We start from the raw sequence: 22013 nt of genomic DNA on the forward strand, positions 1-22013 counted from the left end.
CACTATTCTAAATGGATAGCACAAAATAATTAATAATACTTTGAGAATAATACTGTATGCTAGAATTGCAAATATTAAAACTATTTGCTAATTCAGTTTCTATTTTAACAAGCATACACAATAAACAATTATTTCTTAAGCTCATAAAACACATTACTAGTTTATCTAGTTCATTTTAAGTTATGAAGGTTTTCAGCAGAACACCTAATAATGTTAAGAAAACTCAACAACTACTGTGTATAAGGAAACACAACTTTTAATTTTTAAAGGATAACGTCACAAAATAATCAAATCAAAGATATTTCAAGATAGCTAGGAGAACCAAGAATGAAGTGATTAAACACTTATCATTTACAATATCTGTAGAAATACTCAATTGTCAAGATATACAATTTATTTCACAGCAAGCGGAATTTTGTAAACAAGAAATCAAATTCTTTCCTAAAAATAAAAAAGGCCTAACCCACTGACAAGTCCAGGCAAGCCTAAGTAAATAACATTCCCCACTGAAGTATCTCTAGCACTCTCTGGTGGAGACATCATGCAATTGTCAGCAGCCAACTATTCAGAGCAAAACAATAGTGACCAATGAAAATCACACAATAATAATTTTAAAAATAAATCTGTATCACTGATTTTGAGACCAGAGAACTAGATTTTGATATAAACTATTATCAAAACTACTATCTTATTATACTTCATAATCAATCTTCACATATTTTAAACAGAATTTAGTCTTCTATATTTTATAGCCTAATATCAAATGTTAAAAAGTCTAATTACAAAAAATAAGAAAGATACAAAATTAATAAATTTAAGAAGATTTCTATATGCTGGATTAAATCAATTTTGTGTGGGTATTAACCTTCTGGGCCTAATACAATTTAACCAATTAAACCATTCTATGATTCATTTTATTCCTTGCTTTGTGCACACAAAATGATTCCCTATTTTATTTTTTAAAATGTGTCTATATTTTAAGGTAAGTATTCTTTAAACATTACTCTTGGGAAGCAATATGTAATTACTTAGTCAGATTACTCTAAAAATTCTTTATGCCAGAAAACAACATGTAATTATACACACACACACACACACACACACACTATAAACACATATTTGCATGTGTTACACAAAAAGGCAGAGTGCCTAGACACCAAAACAGAGAGATAACTGATTTTTCTGTAATCTTCAAAATATGTGCTTCAGTTCTAGTTCTACCTATATCTGTTCAGTGCAGTTCAGTCACTCAGTCGTGTCTGACTTTCTGCAACCCCATGGACTGCAACACACCAGGCCTCCCTGTCCATCACCAACTCCTGGAGCTTACCCAAACTCATGTCCATTGAGTCAGTGATGCCATCCAACCATCTCATCCTCTGGAGTCCCCTTCTCCTGCCCTCAATCTTTCCTAGCATCAGGGTCTTTTCAAATGAGTCAGCTCTTCGCATCAGGTGGCCAAAGTATTGGAGCTTCAGCTTCAACATCAGTCCTTCTGATGAACACCCGGGACTGATCTCCTTTAGGATGGACTGGTTGGATCTCCTTGTAGTCCAAGGGACTCTCAAGAGTCTTCTCCAACACCACAGTTCAAAAGCATCAATTCTTCGGCACTCAGCTTTCTTTATAGTCTAACTCTCACATTCATACATGACTACTGGAAAAACAATAGCTTTGATTAAATGGACCTTTGTTAGTAAAGTAATGGCTCTGCTTTTTAATATGCAGTCTAGGTTGGTCATAACTTTTCTTCCAAGGAGTAAGCCTCTTTTAATTTCATGGCTGCAGTCATAATCCACAATGACTCTGGAGGCCCCCAAAATACAGTCTCTTACTGTTTCCACTGTTCCCCCATCTATTTGCCATGAAGCGATGGGACCGGATGCTGTGGTCTTAGTTTTCTGAATGTTGAGTTTTAAGCCAGGTTTTCACTCTTCTCTTTCACTTTCATCAAGAGGCTCTTTAGTCCTTCTTTGCTTTCTGCCATAAGGGTGGTGTCATCTGCATATCTGAGGTTATTGATATTTCTCCCGGCAATCTTGACACCAGCTTGTGCTTCATTCAGCCCAGCATTTCTCATGATGTACTCTGCATAGCACAGAAGGATTGATGCTTTTGAACTGTGGTGTTGGAGAAGACTCTTGAGAGTGCCTTGGACTGCAAGGAGATCCAACCAGTCCATCCTAAAGGAGATCAGTCCTGGGTGCTCATTGCAAGGACTGATGCTGAAGCTGAAACTCCAATACTTTGGCCACCTGATGCAAAGAGCTGACTCATTGGAAAAGTCCCTGATGCTGGGAAAGATTGAGGGCAGGAGGAGAAGGGTACAACAGAGGATGAGATGGTTGGATGGCATCACCGACTCGATGGATATGGGTTTGGGTGGACTCCAGGAGTTGATGATGGACAGGGAGCCCTGGAGTGCTGCGGTTCATGGGGTTGCAAAGAGTCAGACATGACTGAGCAACTGAACTGACTCTGCATATAAGTTAAATGAGCAAGGTGACAATATAACAGGCTTGACGTACTCCTTTCCCAATCTGGAACCAGTCTGTTGTTCCATGTACAGTTTTAACTGTTGTTTCTTGACCTGCATACAGATTTCTCAGGAGGCAGGTCAGGTGGTCTGGTATTTCCATCTCTAAGAATTTCCCACAGTTTGTTGTGATCCACACAGTGAAAGGCTTTGGCATAGTCAATAAAGCAGAAATACAAGTTTTTCTGGAACTCTTGCTTTTTCAATGATCCAACAGATGTTGGCAATTTGATCAGTGGTTCCTCTACCTTTTCTAAATCCAGCCTGAACATCTGGAAGTTCATGGTTCACATAGTGTTGAAGCCTGGCTTGGAGAATTTTGAGCATTACTTTGCTAGTGCATGAGATGAATGCGATTGTGCAAGAGTTTGAACATTCTACCTATATAAAAGGACTTTAAAATGTCTGAGTCAAAACAAGAACTAAATTATTCACTATTATCATTAAAATAAAAAAGTATATTTTAACACATTAAATTTATCTACATTATAATGAAGAAGCAGCAGTTTAGAACGTTCTCAATCCTGACTACACATAAGAATCACCAGTGGTCTTCAAAATATAGATGCCCAAGGCCATCTCAGGTTTTTCTGATGTGCAACCGATAACAATCATCCTTGGCAGAATGGATCAGAGAGTAGGTCCTGGAGCCAGACAATGTGTACCTTTTTAGCCATGTGAGCAGGGGAAAATCAGTGACCTTTTCACTTTCTTAATCTAAGGAACTGGAGGATAATAGCATCAAGAACACTGGGATATTGTAAGGATTAAATGAATCAATAAATGTAAAGCCCTTAGAAGAGAATTCAGTGAACCCCACTGTTATTGTTATAGTTATTACTGTTATCATGAGTCATCTGTAATCAAAGGTTTGGCAATTTTAAGTCCCTTCTCTTTATTTAATTTTTGTAATTTCAAATTAGTTAAAATGGTGGTGTCTCAACCTAAGTGGTTTTCATCAAGCTGTTTCTTCTACTCAAAATGATGCATTCATTTTGTGAGAATGCATGACAGTATAGCCACTTTGGGAAATGGTTGGCTGTTTTTTTTAAATAAAATTATAGATATTTACTTAATAGTAATATGCCAATGTCAGTGTCTTAATTTTGACAAAAGTTCCACAAAAATTGTATTACGATGTTGACAACAGGAGAAACTGGATACCAGAACTCTGTACTTAGTATCTTTACAACTTTTCTGTAAATACAAAACTGTTCCAAATTAAAAATTTTTTTTAATTAAAGGAACAAGTCATTTATTTCCAGTCATGATTAAATAATAGGGACCAGATTTACCCAGTTTCTATAAGCAATAAGAAAACTGAATGTATTATATGAAACAATTATTTTCAGATACTGACAAGAGGCAGCTAGAGAGAGAAAAAACAAGTGAGGTGAGCAACTCACTTGTTGCTCACAACAAATTGTGGCCAATTTGCCTAGAGGCAAATTGTGGACCGTGGATCCCAAACAAAGAATGCAAGTGTCACTGAGTTATGAAGATACACAGCAGTTCAGGGAACCCGAGGCAGCTGGACCTTGTGGAGTACAGTTCTGGAGGAGAAGCACTACTGAAAAAAGAAAACAAGAAAACAAAACTTCAAGGCAACCTTTGACTCTTAGTTGAATTGTAAAATGCATTCCAGGCAAAAAAGTAACTGAAAACCTAACACCTGAACAGTCCACAGAACTCATACAGGGCTAGAAAGCACTCAAGTTCTGAGCAGCAAGGGTACCAAATCCTTGTTGATCACTTTGTGCATTTAAATGAGATGCTCAAAAGGCATTCTGTGGGTAATAGGGCTAAACTATCCCTACAGTAGAGGTTACTCTAGACCTGTCCTAACAAAGCATAAAGACAGACCATGAAAGGATCAAACTAAATTGCAAACAATTTTAAAGCCAGAACAAAGCACCACAAAAAGGAAGACAACAAAGTGTAACACTCAATAATTAACATTTATAAGGTCCAGCATCTAATGAAAAAGTGCTAAGAATCAGGAAAATATGACCAATAACCAGGATAAAAAATAGTTAACATAAATAGATCTGGTATGACATAGATAAAGCAATTAGCAAATAAAAACTTTAAAACATAAATAATAATTATACTCAGGTATTCAAAGAAAAACATTAACATTGTAAGACAAATGTTAACATATAAAGAAGACCCAAATAGCACTTCTAGAGATCAAATATAAAAAATAAAAATCCCACTAACAGCAGATTAGATATTGAACCAGAAAATATTACTAACTCTGAAAATAGAGAAACATAATTTGTCCTAACTGAAGCACATTAAAAAAAATAAAGACTGAAAAGAACTGTAACAGTGTGTCAGTAATTATGGGACAATATCAAGCTAACAACAGGTAAGCGTCCCAAAAGTAGGGACCAGAGATAAGGGCATAGAAATAAATATCTAAAGAAATAATGTTTAAAAATTTCAAATTTGATGCAAGCTCTAAAGACACAACCTTTCAGGGATCACAGCCTTGTTGTGGTGAAGAGGCTTGTGTGATTCAATGAAGCTATAAGCCATGCCATGCAGGGCCACGCAAGACAGATGGGTCATGTTCTGAATGGAACAACTGACTGGTTCAAATTTGGGAAAAGAGTAAGACAAGCTGTATATTGTCACCCTGCATATTTAACTTATATGCAGAGTATATCCTGGGGCTTCCCAGGTAGCGCAGTGGTAAAGACTCCTCCTGCTAATGCAGGAAAAACCAGAGACATGGGTTTGATCCCTAGATTGGGAAGATCTCCTGGAGAAGGAAATGGCAATCCACTCCAGTTTCCTGGCCTGGAAAATTCCATGGACAGAGGAGCCTGGCAGACTACAGTCCATGGGGTCACAAAGAATCGGACATGACTGAGTGACTGAGCAGGCACAGACACAGAGTACATCATGCAAAATGCCAGGCTGTATGAATCACAAGTTGGAATCACGATTGCCAGAAGAAATAGCAACAACCTCAGATATGCAGATGATACTATTCTAGTGGCAGAAAGTCAAGAGGAACTAAAGAGCCTCTTGATAGGTATGCAAAGGGAGAGTGAAAAAGCTGGCTTGAAACTCAATATTAAGAAAACTAAGATGGGCATGCAGTCCTATCATTTCATGGCAAACAGAAAGGGAAAAAGAAGAAGCAGTGACAGATTTTCTTTTCTTGGGCTCCAAAATCACTGTGGATGGTTAACTGCAGCCAGGAAATTAAAAGATGCTTGCTCCTCAGAAGGAAACCTCTGACAAATTTAGACAGTGTATTAAAAAGCAGAGACATCAGTCTGCTGACAAAGGTCCATATGGTCAAATCTATGGTTTTCCCAGTAGCCATGTATGGATGAGAGTTGGACAATAAAGAAGGCTGAGTGCCAAAGAACTGATGCTTTCAAATCATGGTGCTGTAGAAGACTCTTTAGAGTCCCTTGGACTGCCAGTCAATCCTAATGGAAATCAACCCTGGGTATTCATTGGAAGAACTGATGGTGAAGTTTAAACTCCAATATTTTGGTCACCTTATGTGAAGAGCTGACTCATTGGGAAAGACCCTGATTCTGAGAAAGATTGAAGGCAAAAGGAAACAGGAGCAGGAGAGGATAAGACAGTTAGATGGCATCACCGACTCAATGGACATGAATCGGAGCAAACTCCAGGAGATAACGGAAGACAGAGAAGCCTGGTGTGCTTCAGTCCATGGGGTCACGAAGCATCGGACACAGCTTGGTGACTAAACAATAACAACAACAAAGACAACAACCCAAGATGCTCAATGAATGTCAAGGATAATCATATGTCAAGTGAATCATAACAAATCATAACAAATTCCTGAAAACCAATACAAGAAATAGAAATTCTTCAAAGTAGCCCAAGGAGAAAAGACACTTTAAATACTGTGGAAGAAATATAGGAATGTCTCTTCAGAAAGTATGCAAGCCAGAAGACAAAGACACCAAGAAAATGTTGAAAGGAAAGAAGTAATCGGCAACCAAGAACTCTAATTCCAGAAAACTATATATATATGTGTGTGTGTGTGTGTGTGTGTATATATCTCAGAATTAAGAAGCAGAATGTAAAGTAAGAAACTAAACAACTTTTAGCAGAGTAAAACACTATACAACTTAAAAAGCAGAGACATTACTTTACTGACAAAGGTCTCTCTAGTCAAAGCTATGGTTTTTCCAGTAATCATGTATGGATGTAAGAGTTGGACTATAAAGAAAGCTGAGTGCCAAAGAATTAATGCTTTTGAACTGTGGTGTTGGAGAAGACTCTTGAGAGTTCCTTGGACTGCAAGGAGATAAAACCCGTCCATCCTAAAGGAGATCAGTCCTGAATATTCATTGGAAGGACTGACGCTAAAGCTGAAACTCCAATACTTTGGCCACCCAATGCGAAGGACTGACTCCTTGGGAAAGACCCGATGCTGGGAAAGACTGAAGACAGGAGGATATGGGGATGACAGAGGATGGGATGGTTGGATGGCATCACTGACTTGATGGACATGAGTTTGAGCAAGCTCCAGGAGCTGGTGATGGACAAGGAAGCCTGGCATGCTACAGTCCAAGAGATTGCAAAGAGTCGGACACAACTGAGTGACTGAACTCAACTGAACTGAAGAACTCTAATTCCAGAAGGCAAAAATTGTATATATTTCAGAATTATGAAGACGAATGTAAAGTAAAAAAGTATACAACTTTTAGAGGAAAAAAGCAGAAGAAAATCTTTAGGGCCTAGGATTAGTATACTTGATACTAAAAACATGATACATAAAAGCAAAAATTGTTAATGTGGACCTCATCAAAAGATAAAACTTTCGCTCTGCAAAAGAACATGAAAATAGAAAGTATACAATGGGAGAAAATATTTGTAAACAACATATACAACCAAGGACTGGTTTCCAGAATATATAAAGAATTCTTAAAATTCCTATAACTAGAAAAAAGTACCCAAATAGAAAATGTACAATAGCCAAGATCAGACATTTCACTGAAGAAAAGATAAAGATGACAAGTATTTTAAAAGATGTCAAATGTTATTAGGCATTAGAGAAATACAAATTAAAATCACAATTAGATAAAACCACACATCTATCAAAATGAAGAAAAAAATGTTAAATAACGACATCAAAATAACACTGGTGCGATGCGGAGAAACTGGAACAATCACACACTGCTAGGGGAGAACGTAAAATGGTACAGCCAACCTGGAAAATTATTTGGAAGTTTCTAATGAAACTACAAATTCAGATGAAAAGTGGCAGAGTAAGGACCTCCAAAAATTCTCTTTTCATAAAATTAACAAGAATACTGCCAAAAATTATTCATAAGCTACATGAACAAAACTTTAGAAATTAAACTCAAAGAGTTGCAGTAACACAGGGAGGGTTTGTTTAAGGAAAGCGGCAAACATCCCAGTCAGAAGACTAGGCTGTGACCCTGGGGCATTTCCCTTGCCCCGGCCCTACGCCCAGCTCTCCAGCACTGCGGAGCGTGGAAACACGCTGCGGTCGCTTTTCCCTTTACCTGCAGTGGCCTGGCCAGCACCGGGAGAGACAGACCCAAGCTGGAGTTCACTCCCAGAGAACTGTCATTTGACTATCTCATGGTTCCCTGAAAGACCCCACTTGCAAGTCTGTTTTTAACTTGATCTGACTACAAGCTTGCCCAGTACAAAAACACTTTCCCCAGCTGAGATAAATTACAGGCAACTGTTTTAACTTCACTGCTGCCTAAGACAGTAGATAACAGCTGGAGCAAACAACAGACAACCAAAAACCTTAAACAAAAAAATTGGGGAAGGAGATTTACAGAGGAACTTTGAAAAACTGGCATATTTCTAGAAATATACAAGATCACATGCATGCCCAGAGTTGCACATATGCTCAGGAAAAGACCTGAGAAACCCTAAGCTCTCAACTCTGCTGACATTGAAGCTCTTCATAAGAAATGAAGAAGGGCTTCCCCGGTGGCTCAGATGGTCAAGAATCTGCACCAATACAGTATACTAACGCATATATATGGAATTTAGAAAGATGGTAACAATAACCCTGTGTACGAGACAGCAAAAGAGACACTGATGTATAGAACAGTCTTATGGACTCTGTTGGAGAGGGAGAGGGTGGGAAGATTTGGGAGAATGGCATTGAAACATGTAAAATATCATGTATGAAACGAGTTGCCAGTCCAGGTTCGATGCAGGATACTGGATGCTTGGGGCTGGTGCACTGGGACGACCCAGAGGGATGGTATGGGGAGGGAGGAGGGAGGAGGGTTCAGGATGGGGAACACATGTATACCTGTGGTGGATTCATTTCGATATTTGGCAAAACTAATACAATATTGTAAAGTTTAAAAATAAAATAAAATTAAAAAAAAAAAAAAAAGAATCTGCCTGCAATGCCGAAGACCTGGGTTTGATCCCTAGGTTGGGAAGATCCCCTGGAGTAGGGATTGGCTACGCACTCCAATATTCTTGCCTGGAGAATTGCATGGACAGAGGAGCCTGGCAGGCTACAGTCCATAGGGTGGCAAAGAGTCAGACATGACTAAAGTGATTTAGCATGCATAGCACACATAAGAAGTGAAGTCTAAAGCAAAGCTGTCAACTGTCTACCTAACTGAGAGGGGAAGGTATGCCACAATACATACACAGAGACCTCAGCAAAGACTGGGAGACTTGGAAGATTCAGGTAGTTAAAGAAATCTCTGCTTAATCATTAGCTGACCACTAAAGTAACTGACCAGATACTTAAAAAAAAAAGAAAAAGAATAAAAAGGAAAGGGAAAAAAAAAAAAAGAACAGAGAGTAGAGGAACTCCTTCTATAAGGCCAATACAATTGTGATACCATATCCAGACAGAGACATAACAGAAAAGAAGACTACAGACCATTATCTCTTATGAATACAGATGTAAAAATTTTCAACAAAATACTAGCAAGCCAAATCCAGCAACATATAAAAAGGATTATACTCCGTAAGCAAATGAAAATTATCCCCAGTAACGCACAGCTGGTTCAACACACAAACAATAAAAACATATGATCATCTCAATAGGTGAAAGAAGGAAAGATTATCTGATAAAATCAAATACCTTTTATACTAAAAACAGAAAATAAAGTATAGAAGAGAATTTCCTCAATTACATATGGGGACCTATGAAAAATCTAAAGCTAACACACTTAATGGCAAAAGACTAAAAACTTTCCCCCTAAGATCAACACAAAGATGTCTAGTCTCATCACTTCTATTTAACATTCTATATTCTAGCCAGGGCAACTAAGCAAGAAAAAGAAATAAAAGGTACATAGATCAGAAAGGAAGAAATACAACTCTTTATTGGTAGATGACTTGCTCTTGTTTACAGAAAACTGGAAGGAATTCAACAAAAACAAGAAAGAGCTAATGAATGAGTCTGGCAAAGTTGAAGGATATAATATCAACATATAAAAATCAACTGTATTTTTATACTGTTGTTGTTGTTTTAGTTACTAAGTCATGTCTGACCTTTGCATCCCCATGGACTGAAGCCTGCCAAGCTCCTCTGTTCATGGGATTTCCTAGACAAGAATTTTTATATACTAGGCACTAAACAATTATAAAGGGAAATTAAGAATATAATTCTATGTACAAAAACATCAAAAAGAATAAATTTAGCAGAAGAAATTCAGTATTTTTACACTAAAAAGTGTTCAATGTTCAAACTATAAAATTGTTGAAAGAAACTGAAGACCTAAATAAACAGAAAGATATCCCACATTCATGGATTAGAAGACATAATACTGTTAGGATGGCAATAATCCACAAACTGATCTAAAGAGTCAATGCAATCATTATCAACAATAACAGTTGGCTTTTTTTTTTTATAAATTGAGAAGCAGATCTTAATATTCACATGGAAGTGCAAGGGATTTAGAATAGCTAAAATCATTTTGAAAAACAAGAATAATGTTGGAGGATCCATATTTCTCAATTTCTAAACCTATTACAAAGCTAGAGTAATCAAGTCTCTGTGGTACTAGAAAAAGATAAGACATATAGATCAACGGAACAGAATTGAGAATCAAGAAATATGCCTATGTGCCTACGTGCCCTGGGAAAAGAACAGCCATCTCAATAAATGGTGGTAAGATAACTAGATATCCCACACAAAAATAGAACTTTAGAACTTTAGATCTCTACATCACATCATATGCAAAAACTAACTCAAAATGTATCAAGACTTAAATGTAAAAGCTAAAAGTATACAATTTAAATAAGAAAATGAAAGTAAATCTTCATGACACTGGATTAGAAAGTCTTTCAGACATGATAACAAAACACAAGCAATTTATCAAAAAATGTAAAAGATAAATCACACAGATGGGAGAAAATATTTGCAAATCATATATATGATAAGGGTCTAGTGTCTCAAATATATAAAACACTCTTAGAACTGAACAACAAAAAGACAACTATTATAATTTTTAAATGGACAACAGGTTTGAATAAATATTTCCCCAAAGAAACTACATAAATGACCAATAAGCACATGAAAAGACATGATTAGTCATTAGAAAAAATACAAATGAAAACTATAAGAAATCAATTTACACATCCTAGGGTGACTATAATCAAAAGTACAGAAAATAACAAGTGTTGATGGCAATGTGGAGAATCCTCACATATTGTTGGTAGAACTACAAAATAGTACAGCCTTTTCGGAAAACAGTTTGGCAGTTCCTCAAACGTTAAACATAGAGTTACCACTGCAATCCACTCCTAGGTAGAAACTCCAGAGAACTAAAAATAAATGTTCATAATCAAACTTCTACATAAATGTTTACAACTGCATTATTCACCATAGCCAAAATGTGGAGATAAGCCAAATGTCTACTGTAAAAAATGGATAACAAAATTCTGTATATCCATGCAATGGAATATTATTCAGCCATAAAAAGAATGGATTCTGAAATCTGCTGCGACATAGCTGACACATGCTGTGCTGAAACAGCCAGCATAAATAGTCACGTGTTGCCTGATGCCATCTATATAAGGTGTCCAGAATAGCAATATCCATAGAAATAGAAAGCAGATTATTGGCCACGAGGGAGTTACAAGGAATTAGGAGAGGGGAATGATTATTAATGATCATTTAGGGTGATGAAAATGTTCTGGGTTAGACACTGATAATGGTTGCTCAATCTTGTGTATATACCAAAACCAATGAACCATACACTTTAAAAGTGTATGATTAAATTTTTATGTAAATCATATTTCAATTTAAAAAATGAAACAAAGAATTTTCATATGCTTCAGCAATTAAACTCTTAAGCATTTATCTCAGAGAAATGAAAACTTACTCATATGCCAAAAAACATGTACATGAATGTTCATAGGAGCTTTATGCATAATAGCTAAAAATGAAACTAATATGTCCTTCAGTAGGTGAATGGACAAACTCTATTACATCCATACTGTGAAATATAACTCAGCAACATAAAGGAACTACTGCGACATGCCACTACTTACATAGGTCTCAGGGGAATTATGCTGAATGAAAAAAAAAGCTAGCCCTGAAAGGTTACATACTGTATGATTTATAAAACATAAAAAGTTAAACTGACCAAGTCATAGAGATGGAGAACAGAGTAGCAGTTGCCAGGGTTTGGGGACACGGGGAATGTGATTATAAAAGGGTAAAAAATTAGGAAAACGAAATAATATCAGTAGATTGTAGTACCGTCAATTTCCTGGTGGTGATCTTATACTATAGTTATGTAAGACATGAACACTGGTAGAATCTAAAAGGGTACACAAGGATGTTTATGAATTACTTCTTATGATGTGACACCACCATCATCTCAAAGCAAAAAGTTCAATTTTTTTTTTAAAAAAAGGACAAAAGAAGACTTTTTTTCAAGCAAACCAAATCTGATAGAATATAGAAACTAATATAAAAAGACATTTTCTCATTTTTAAGTTTCTTTAAGAATTTAAATGCAAAATTTATTTAACAGTGTATTTCACCAGATACCAATTTTATCTCTCAGCTACAAATCTACCTGTTATGACATATTGGAGCTGGACCCTGTCAAAATTTCTCCTTTGCTAACTGATCTAATGTTAGGCCTAATGTTATCAAAAGAAGGTGTTAGAGTGACTCTGCAAGATGAGAATAGCAGGAAGGCACCTCTCCAGGTCCAGTCCTCTTTCCATTTTTTATTCCATTCAGAGTCAAGCCCCAGCAGCCCTCCTGGACCACTTTAAGCCACATCTCCACCACGAACGCCCCAAGCTGATGTCAGTTTTGCAGCATCTTTGGCTGTTATCCTCAGGCCACACTCCTTACCCAACAACACTCTTCTATAAGCAACTTCAGCTGGCCTCACGTAACCGTCTTCCCCCACCGCGGCCACTGCTGCACTGGTTGTGCCTTGTTCTCAGGCAGCTGCCTCCCCCTCGTCAGGCTGCCTTTAATATGCCAGCTCCAGATAATGAGTACTACTCCTGCAACAGTGAGATGACGTTACAGATCTGCTCTGGCCTAAATCAGATGGCAAGGCTCTTCACCACGTGAATGCTATATGCTTTGTGGCAGTCATATCTTCTTTGAAGAGGTCTAACCTCAGCCTAGGGTTTGGAACTCTCCTAAGTCTTTAGTCCCTTCACTGTCCAATTCTCTAGGTACAGATCTACTTTTCTGTACTCACTAATTCTGAGTACCATGAAGTCCTTTTTAACCTCTTTTAGTAGTTAATAACATTTTACTAATTAACAATTCTTTAATTTTCCCTGCTTAAATTAGTGGTATAGTTTCTAACTGGACCTTGACTGATATCTATGGTTTACACATACATAGATCTCTCTCACAACACTCACACACATGTAAAACACAGGACAACAGCACAAAGGATAGGAGGGATGAACTGAATGTACCGATCCAAGGTTCTTATATTAAATGTGAAGCAGTATGTTATGTGAAGGTAGATTATAATAGGTTAAAGACACATAAACCTTTCAATATTGAAATGAAGTAGAGTTAATAAATCAATAATGGTAATAAAACATAATCCTAAAATAACACTGAAATAATTTAAAAGAAGGAAACTAAAGGGGAAAAATAATAGAGAACAATTGGGACAAATAGAAAAAACAATTGTTAAGATGGTGAACTTAAACTTAATCCTATCAGTAATCATATTAAACATAAATAGTCTAAATATTCCAGTGGAATGAGCCATATTGTTAGACTGGTCAAAATCAAAGAAGCAACTAATGCTGACTTCAATAAACCCATTTGAGTTATAAAGGCAAAAACAGATTCAAGTAAAAGAATGTGAGTTTCAATTCCAGGACAGCAGAATGAACTCCTACTAGACTGGTGCTCTGACAACTAAATCACTGAAGAGCACACACAGACAAAAGGACCTAAGGCACTGCAACAGCAAACAAAAAAGCCAGTTCTGGAGAGAGACAAAAACTGAAGCATGACACCGGGTAAGTCTGAGTTTCATCTTTTTTCTTAATAGCATTTGGTCTAAGGAAAGGGACAAACAGTTACCACAAAGAGTGGCTAAAATTCCAAAAGAAAACTGCAGTCTTGCTAGCCAAAATGAGGACAGAGTTCAGGGCAACGATGGTCCCTGACAAACAGAGAATACCAGAAAACAAACAAACAAACAGGGAGGGGAAACCCCAAATCCTATGTATAAACTTTGCCTGAATCAGTGCCTTATTCCAAAACCATTTGTACTGGAAAAAACTATAACTAAAGATAACAGAACTGGACTGAGATCTCAGTTGACTTCCAAAAGGCACTTTACTGTTTTGAGTCAACCAGGGAAACCACTGAAACAAAACATCAACACTCTTCAAAGACATTAACATATTTTAGTATCTAAAACACATATCCTCAATTGTCAGACTATAACCTAAAATTACTTAACATATGAACACTCAGGAAAATGTCAATGACGACAAACAATGTATAGCAACCCCAAGGCAACTCTGATGTTGGGAATTAGCAGACAACTCTCTAAAAGTAGTTGTTATAATTATGCACAGTGGTCTAAAGTAAAATATGTCTTAATGAAAAGATAAGGACATCTTAGCAGAGAAACAGAAACTAAGAAAGGATGAAAGAAAGAATATTCTAGAACTGAAATGCTTACTGGATAAAGGTGAATAAAAGAATATAACACACTGTTTTGATTACTGTAGCTCTGAAATACTATCTGAAGTCTAAAAGGGTTATACCTCCAGCTTTGTTCCTTTTTCCTTAGGATTGCTTTGGTAAGCCTGAGTCTTTTGTAGTTCCATATAAATTTTAGGATTATTTGTTCTACTTCTGTGAAAAATGTCATGGGTAATTTGATAGGTATCACAATTAAATCTGTAGATTGCTTGCGCGGTATGGCTATTTTAACTATATTAATCCTACCAATTCAAGATCTTGGAGACAGATCAATATAAATGATTCAATCTAAGTGCAGAGAAAAAAAGGAGGAAACATGAAGTCCCTCAGAGGTATGTAGGACAATATCAACAAGATATATGTAAACTGAGCCCAACAAAGAGAGAGAGGAAAAGGTGCATAAAACGTATTTGAAGAAATAATGGTTGAAAATGTCCCAAATTTGGTAAGACATAAATTCACTGATTCAAGTAGCTCAGCAGACTCCAAGATAAATACAAAGAATATTATACCAAGGCATATCACAGTTAAACTGCTAAAAGCCAAGATCAAAAGAAAATCTTCAAAGAAGTCAGAGAAAAATGATATATTACACACATGTGGAGAATGATGAAAATTCCACTGACTTCTTATGAGAATCTATGGAGATCTGAAGATAGTCAAATACTTTCAAGAAGCTCAAAAAAATAAAAACTGTCAATCCAGAATTCAACTGCCATTGTGTAGATTATTCAGCTTGGAGTCTTATGTTGCAATCTTCTTCATCTTCATGACTGGTTCACCTTTTTGCCTGAAGGCCTCAAGGATTTTTTCATTAGATTTAAAGTCTGAAAAAATGTCACACCCATTACTAATAAAAAAATTCTTGAGAAAGCAGGAATTAATAGTGTGGTAGGCAGCACCTAGGATGGCCCCCGGTGGGCCCACTCCTCGGCATGCAGGCCTGTGTAATGGCCTCCCCCTGAGTGGCACAGCAAGTGATGCGATGCCACTTCCATGATTAGACTGGAAAGGGGCAAGGGCTCCGCTCTCGCGTACTCTTCCGCTTGCTCACTCTGATCGAAGTCAGCTGCCATGTTGTGAGCTACATAATAGAGGCTAAGTGGTGATGAACTAAGGGAGTTCTCTAGCCAACAGCCAGCTAGGAACTGACGCTCTCAGTCTAACAATCTGCAAGGAATTGGTTGAATCCTGCCAACAACCATATGAGTGAACACAGATAGAGGATCTTTCCTCAGTTGAGCTTTCAGGTAAGTCAGCAGCCCTGGGCAACAATCTTGATTATAGCCTTGAGAGAGACACTGAAGCAAAGGGATCCAGCTAAGCCAAGCCCAGATTCTGGACCTTCAAAAAATACGAGAGAATAAGTGTTTATTCTTTTAACTACCCCTACACTTTAAGCAGCTACATTTTGAGATAATCCGTAGAGCAGCAATAGATTATTAACACAGATGGATATTTACTTAACACATAAGAATTGTGTTAACTGTAAGGCCAGCATCTTTCTTAGTGGAGAAAACCTGGAGGTATTCCCACTAAGGTCTGAAAGAAGACAAGGATGCCTACTACCTCAAATACTATTTTACACTGCTCTGGAGAAGGACTAGTCAATGCAATCAGAATAGAGAAAATAAAGATTTGGAAAAGAAGACATAACACTGTATTTTCAGACATGAGAGTAGAGTATACCTGGAAAACTCTGGAGAATCAATGATTTACTCAAACAATAGAAGATTTCAGGAAGGAGCAAGATATAAAGTTAATATGCAAAAAACCATAGTGCTCCTATAACAAAAATTACCCAGTTAGAAGATATAACAGATAAGAAAAATCATTTACACAGCAAAAAAATTAAACATTTAGGAAAAAACTATTAGAAATGTTCAAAACCTATATGGAGAAAAATATAAAGTTATATATTAAGGATAGAAAAGTAGGGCTAAAAAATGTTAATACATCCCTGTTCTTAGAAATATATACTAAAGTAGTTAGGGGTGAAAAACCACGCTTCAGAAAAAAATAAATACACATATAATATATATAAGAGAATGAAAACAAAACCTTGATAAACCAAATAGGGCAGAACATCATTGAAGATATTTAAAGTGAACCTAGTCCAGAAGAAACAATCAAACAAGACATCTACTTCAAAAATCCAGACATCGACTTAAAAAAAAAAATCTTGAGGGGAAATTGGGATAATTTAAATATGAACTGTATATTAAATGATATTATTGAATTAATACTACTTTTCTTAGACCTAAAAATAATAAAATTATGTGCAAGAATGTCTTTATTCTTAGATACATAGGGGCTTCCCAGGCGGCACTAGTGGTAAAGAATCCACCTGCCCGAGACGTGGGTTCCATCCCTAATCAGGGAAGACTCCTTGGAGTAGGAAATAGCAACCTACTCCAAAATTCCATGATCAGAGGAGCCTGGTGGGCTACAGTCCATGGGGCCACAGAGAGTCGAACACAACACACTATAATGTGTGCAATTTGTGTGTAAGAGAGAGAGGGAGAAAGGAAAGAAAAGGGGGAAAGAGGGGCAGTAAAGAGAGAGTAGAAGGGGGAAGAGAGGAAGGAAATGAAGCAAAATGTTAACTGGTTAGATTTAGATGAAGCCTGTCCTTGAACAAGAGGGTTTAAAGTACACAGGTCCAATTACATTCTGATTTTTTTTCAACAAATTTCTACTAAGTACTACACCATCCAAGCTTGTGTGAGTCCACAGATGTGGAACTATGGATGTGGATGTTAGGGAAATTAAAAAGTCTTGTTTAGGCTTCAGAGACAAAGCAGAGCAGGCCTCTGACCTTGCTTCTAACCTGCCTGGACACTGCCCTGACTGTGAGTGACTGCCCTCTGTGAATGCAAGACTGGCAGCATCATAGATAAGACAGGGGATGAATCTTGAGATTGTTGAGCCTCTGGGGGCGAGCTGGCCAACCAAGCCCCAGGTTTAAAAACATTCCAAGTTTTACGCATTAACATGAAATCAGAACTGCTATTTGCTCACAGATTGATGATTGCCTCTGGGATTATAAGTGGGAACCCGAACTGCGATCTCTAAAGTCTAACCCACTGAGCAGACACGCTGCCTGGGACATTTTCCCAATTGAGACTCCCTATGTGCTGTGTCACGGGACTTTCCACTGCTGTTTGAGTCTGGATGTTGTTGAGAATTCAGTTTGGTGATGTATCCTCCGCTGTTTCTATTTCTCTTTTCTTTTAATGTTAGTATATCGAAATTAAGCTAGATAATTCTCTAATAAATATTGGTTATTATTTATTTGTATGGAACAAGTATATGTATGGATGTGAGAGTTGGACTATAAAGAAATCTGAGGGCCAAAGAATTGATGCTTTTGTAACTGTGGTGCTGGAGAAAAATCTTGAGAGTCCCTTGGACTGCAAGGAGATTTAACCAGTCAATCCTAAAGGAAATCAGTCCTGAATATTCATAGGAAAGACTGATGCTGAAGCTGAAACTCTAATCCTTAGGCCACCTAATGAGAAGAACTGACTCACTGGTAAAAACCCTGATGCTGAGAAAGACTGAAGGCAGGAGGAGAAGGGGATGATAGAGGAAGAGATGGTTGGATGGCACCACCAACTCGATGGACATGAGTTTGAGTAAGCTCCGGGAGCTGGTGATGGACAGGGAGGCCTGGCGTGCTGCAGTCCATAGGGTCACAAACAGTAGGACACAACTGAACGACTGAACTGAACTGATAGAACAAGTGGCTCATTTTGTTAACAAATCCTTTGAACCTGAGACAAAAGTGAAAACTTTTGGCAAAACAATGGAGGACTATAAAGTTATACCTGGATTTTCAACTATGAGAGGGTGGCACCTCTAAGCTCCACGTTAGATCAACTGTATGGATGCTCATTGTACTATGCTTCCAACTTTTTTGTTGGTCAGAAATTTCTCAAAATAAAAGGTTGGGTAAAATGACAGAGACTTCTGGCTTATGATAAAGGTGTAAAATTAGCTCTCTCTAATTTACCTCCTGAAAATCATGCCAAATAATAAAAAGAACAAGAAAAGGTGATGCAAATTCCTCCCTCGACAAAATTAGGAGGCAGGTAGAAAGAAAGGGAAATACAAGATATGGAAATTTCTTATCTTCCTTAGTCAAGAGATAAAGTTGATATACTAAAAACAAAGGTGTAAATGCATTTTTAAAAGATACATTATTTAGTATTATGGAGGTAATCATCATAAGAACTAAAACAAATGCAGGATGTAGGGAAGGAGGCTTTTACTCTATATTTTAAATCTTTTATACCATCAGGCTGTTTATATCAGTAGCATATGTAGTAGTAGTAATAATACTAACAATCACATGCTAAGTCGCTTCAGCTGTGTCCCACTCTGCAACCCCATGGACTGTAGCCCTCCAGGCTCCTCTGTCCATGGGATTTTCCAGGCAGGCAGGAATATTGAAGTGGGTTGCCACTGCCTTCTCCAGAGGATCTTCTGACCCAGGTATCAAACCCACGCCTCTTATGTCTCCTGCATTGGCAGGTGGGTTCTTTACCATTAGTGCCAACTGGGAAGCCCAATACTCCCAATTCCATGGACTATCCAGAAGGATTCTGTGACCAAGATGCTGCAATAAAAAAAAACAACGTATCTTTCATCATCTTTACTACCCTGAAGTAAGATATTTAAAACATAAATGTAAATGGTAAGATTCTTTAAAATGCTATTGGGTTTAGCAGAACCACAGGTCTACCTACATGAGCACCATGATCATAATACCAAAAAATAATAAATTAATACATTAAAATATTCCCTGTAATTTAAAATAACTTAAAATTATGTCCATTCTTGTTTAAAAAAAAAAAAATTGAATAAACAGACTCACAGTTCCACAAGGTTTGGAAGCTTCTGAGCAAGGTTTTCTGGCTGAAAATTAAAAACTCAGAATTAAATTTTATTTTTGAAAAATGTATAAACATTTCTAAACAGCTTAAATACAAGTACTACCTTTTGAAGGGCTGTAAATTTTGAGAAAATGTGAAAATAATACATCAGCAGGTCTGGGTTTATGCTTACATAGATCAAACTACAATTTAAACGTATACATCTAAACACTGAAAATCCATATCCCTTGGAGAAACCAGATCTCATATTCCATGGTCACAGAAGAAATAAAAATGTTTTAACAGACACAGAGGGAATAGCACCATGTGACGCTGGGGCCAGAGGTGGGAGGGATGCAGCTACAAAGCCAAGAAACACCGCTAGCAAAGCACCCCGCCCCGCCCTTGGGAGCTCAGAGAAAGGAGGCTCTTCCTCAAAGCCATGAGAAGGAACCAACCCAACCAACACCATGGTTTGGAACTTCTGTCCTCCAGAACTGTGAGACAGTAAATTTCTGCATTTTAAGCCACCTAGCCTGTGTAATTCGTTACAGTAGCCCTAAATATAATACTAGCAACCCCTTGTCAAACCAAAATCCCAAACTACTCCTGAGGAGAAAGGAACTGAAATCGCAGAGGGCCAGACATCAAGATATAACTAAACTCAGAATAAACAGAGTAAGCTGGAGCTCAGGTGTCCTAAGGGAGGTCACATCTGGACCAGGTTCTAAGTTCTGAGTAGGAGTGTGATGTGACAAGGACAGGGAGCAGGCCACAGGGAGGAGGGAAAGGGAGATGGGGCTAGGCCCTGGGTAGAAGGAAAAGCCTCCTGTCAGCCTGCGTGTCTCTCTCTCTCTCTCTCTCTTCTCTCTCTCACATACACACACAGACATGAATTGTCAAGACTGAAAGAGCACACTGAGTCAGGAGTAACATCTTTTTATTCTCCACTAAAACATACTGTAGAATTAAGCTAGATATCAATAACAAAGAATCAGGAATGGTTTTTTAAAAGAAATTATGACTAACTTGAGGCTTGAAAGACATAACTATCAGAGGTTGCCATGGAGTAGGGAGGAGGAGCGTTCTGGTTAGCTTTCTAGGCACATGAATCAACATGTGAAAAGACAAAAGAGAGACAGGTGTGTTTAAGAAATCACAAACACAGTTTGTTCTACTGTAACTGCCTGGCAGCACTCATGACAAAATCTTACATTTCAAAAGCACTTATAAAAATAATTGTGTCAATAGAAAAATAAAAGTTTGGGGGATTTGTAACAAGTAATTTTTCTTACAGGAGCTTAGAAACAGTGATTATCATTAGGAAAAGGATAGTGCTGTTATTCTCCATCTATTTTTATATCATCTGAATCTTTAATAATGAGCATATATGTCTTTTAAAATTAAAAAAATTAAAATCAAATTTAAAATTTACTATATAAATTGTTACACAATTGAGGAATCAATCACATTATATGTAACTTAGGTTCTAAACACTCAATAAAAGAAATGCCATTAGTTTGGTATTTCTGGTATATCTGGGCCACGGAGAATAAAGGTATATAATTTTGAAGAGAGTACCAAGGAATAGTTCACTAGGGTCTTATATTTTATACTGAGGAAAAACTATTTTTAAAAAATCTTGAACACAATGGTTTATTTTAATCAAGGAGACCAAGTTATTAATTTCATATTGGCATACTGATGTATTTACTTAGCAACAGTATCCCAAGCTAGTTACATATATAATAGCCTTCACACTTTCATAATAACCAAATAGCACTGAATCTAAATACTGTTTTAAGTCAGTGAAACATTTATTAAGTTTCCACTTTTGATAAAACCACTTTTAGTTTTCAAATGCCAAAGCTGTGATTCCTTTTCCCCTATGTTTTGACATCAATATCTGCAGAGGTCCTTCATGACAAGTCTTTCCTTGAGTGCTGCTCTTGGATCTAAGTTTCCAAAATGTTTCTTTTAGTACTGGTACCTCCCCCAGTAAGAGGAATATACACTTCCACCTGTGGGGATACTTATAAGACATCCCAGGCAAACTAAAGCACTGAGGGGGTGGGAGAGGAGAGGTAAGAAGCTTTCTGGCTGTTCCTCTTAAAAAGGAAAGGCTTGTCCGGAAAAGAAATGCTATTAGAACCTCAACTTGTTTGATCTGCTATAATATCAATACCATATCTGGCTACTTACAGGACCCATGGTCATTCTTTACAGATGCCTTCTTGGCTCTTACCAGACAGTACTGCAATTTTTCCATGACCAACTAGTTACCTCTGTGAGATATTTACCTACACACACAATTAAGCACTGCATAATGTTTCTGCTGCCATTACTGCATCACTATATTTTTACCAGTAAGTACATTGTGTTTTAATTTAAAAATAAGCACACCAACCTTGAGAAAATTGGC

The 22013-nt window shown here is 37.2% G+C and overlaps 1 protein-coding gene across 6 annotated transcripts in view; it reads right to left on the reverse strand.

The window, feature by feature from the left end:
• The window catches only part of LRRC28 (leucine rich repeat containing 28), a 197652-nt gene that overhangs the window by 154328 nt on the left and 21311 nt on the right, over positions 1 to 22013 (reverse strand). For all 6 annotated transcript variants that reach the window (XM_055556411.1, XM_055556412.1, XM_055556414.1 and 3 more), the window contains exon 3: positions 19594 to 19634. In XM_055556411.1, coding sequence (XP_055412386.1) covers positions 19594 to 19634 — 41 coding nt within the window. The remainder of the gene's footprint in view (positions 1 to 19593; positions 19635 to 22013) is intronic.

The sequence above is a fragment of the Bubalus kerabau genome, chromosome 19 (genome assembly GCF_029407905.1).
Source record: "Bubalus kerabau isolate K-KA32 ecotype Philippines breed swamp buffalo chromosome 19, PCC_UOA_SB_1v2, whole genome shotgun sequence".
In the NCBI taxonomy this organism is placed as follows: Eukaryota; Metazoa; Chordata; class Mammalia; order Artiodactyla; family Bovidae; genus Bubalus; species Bubalus kerabau.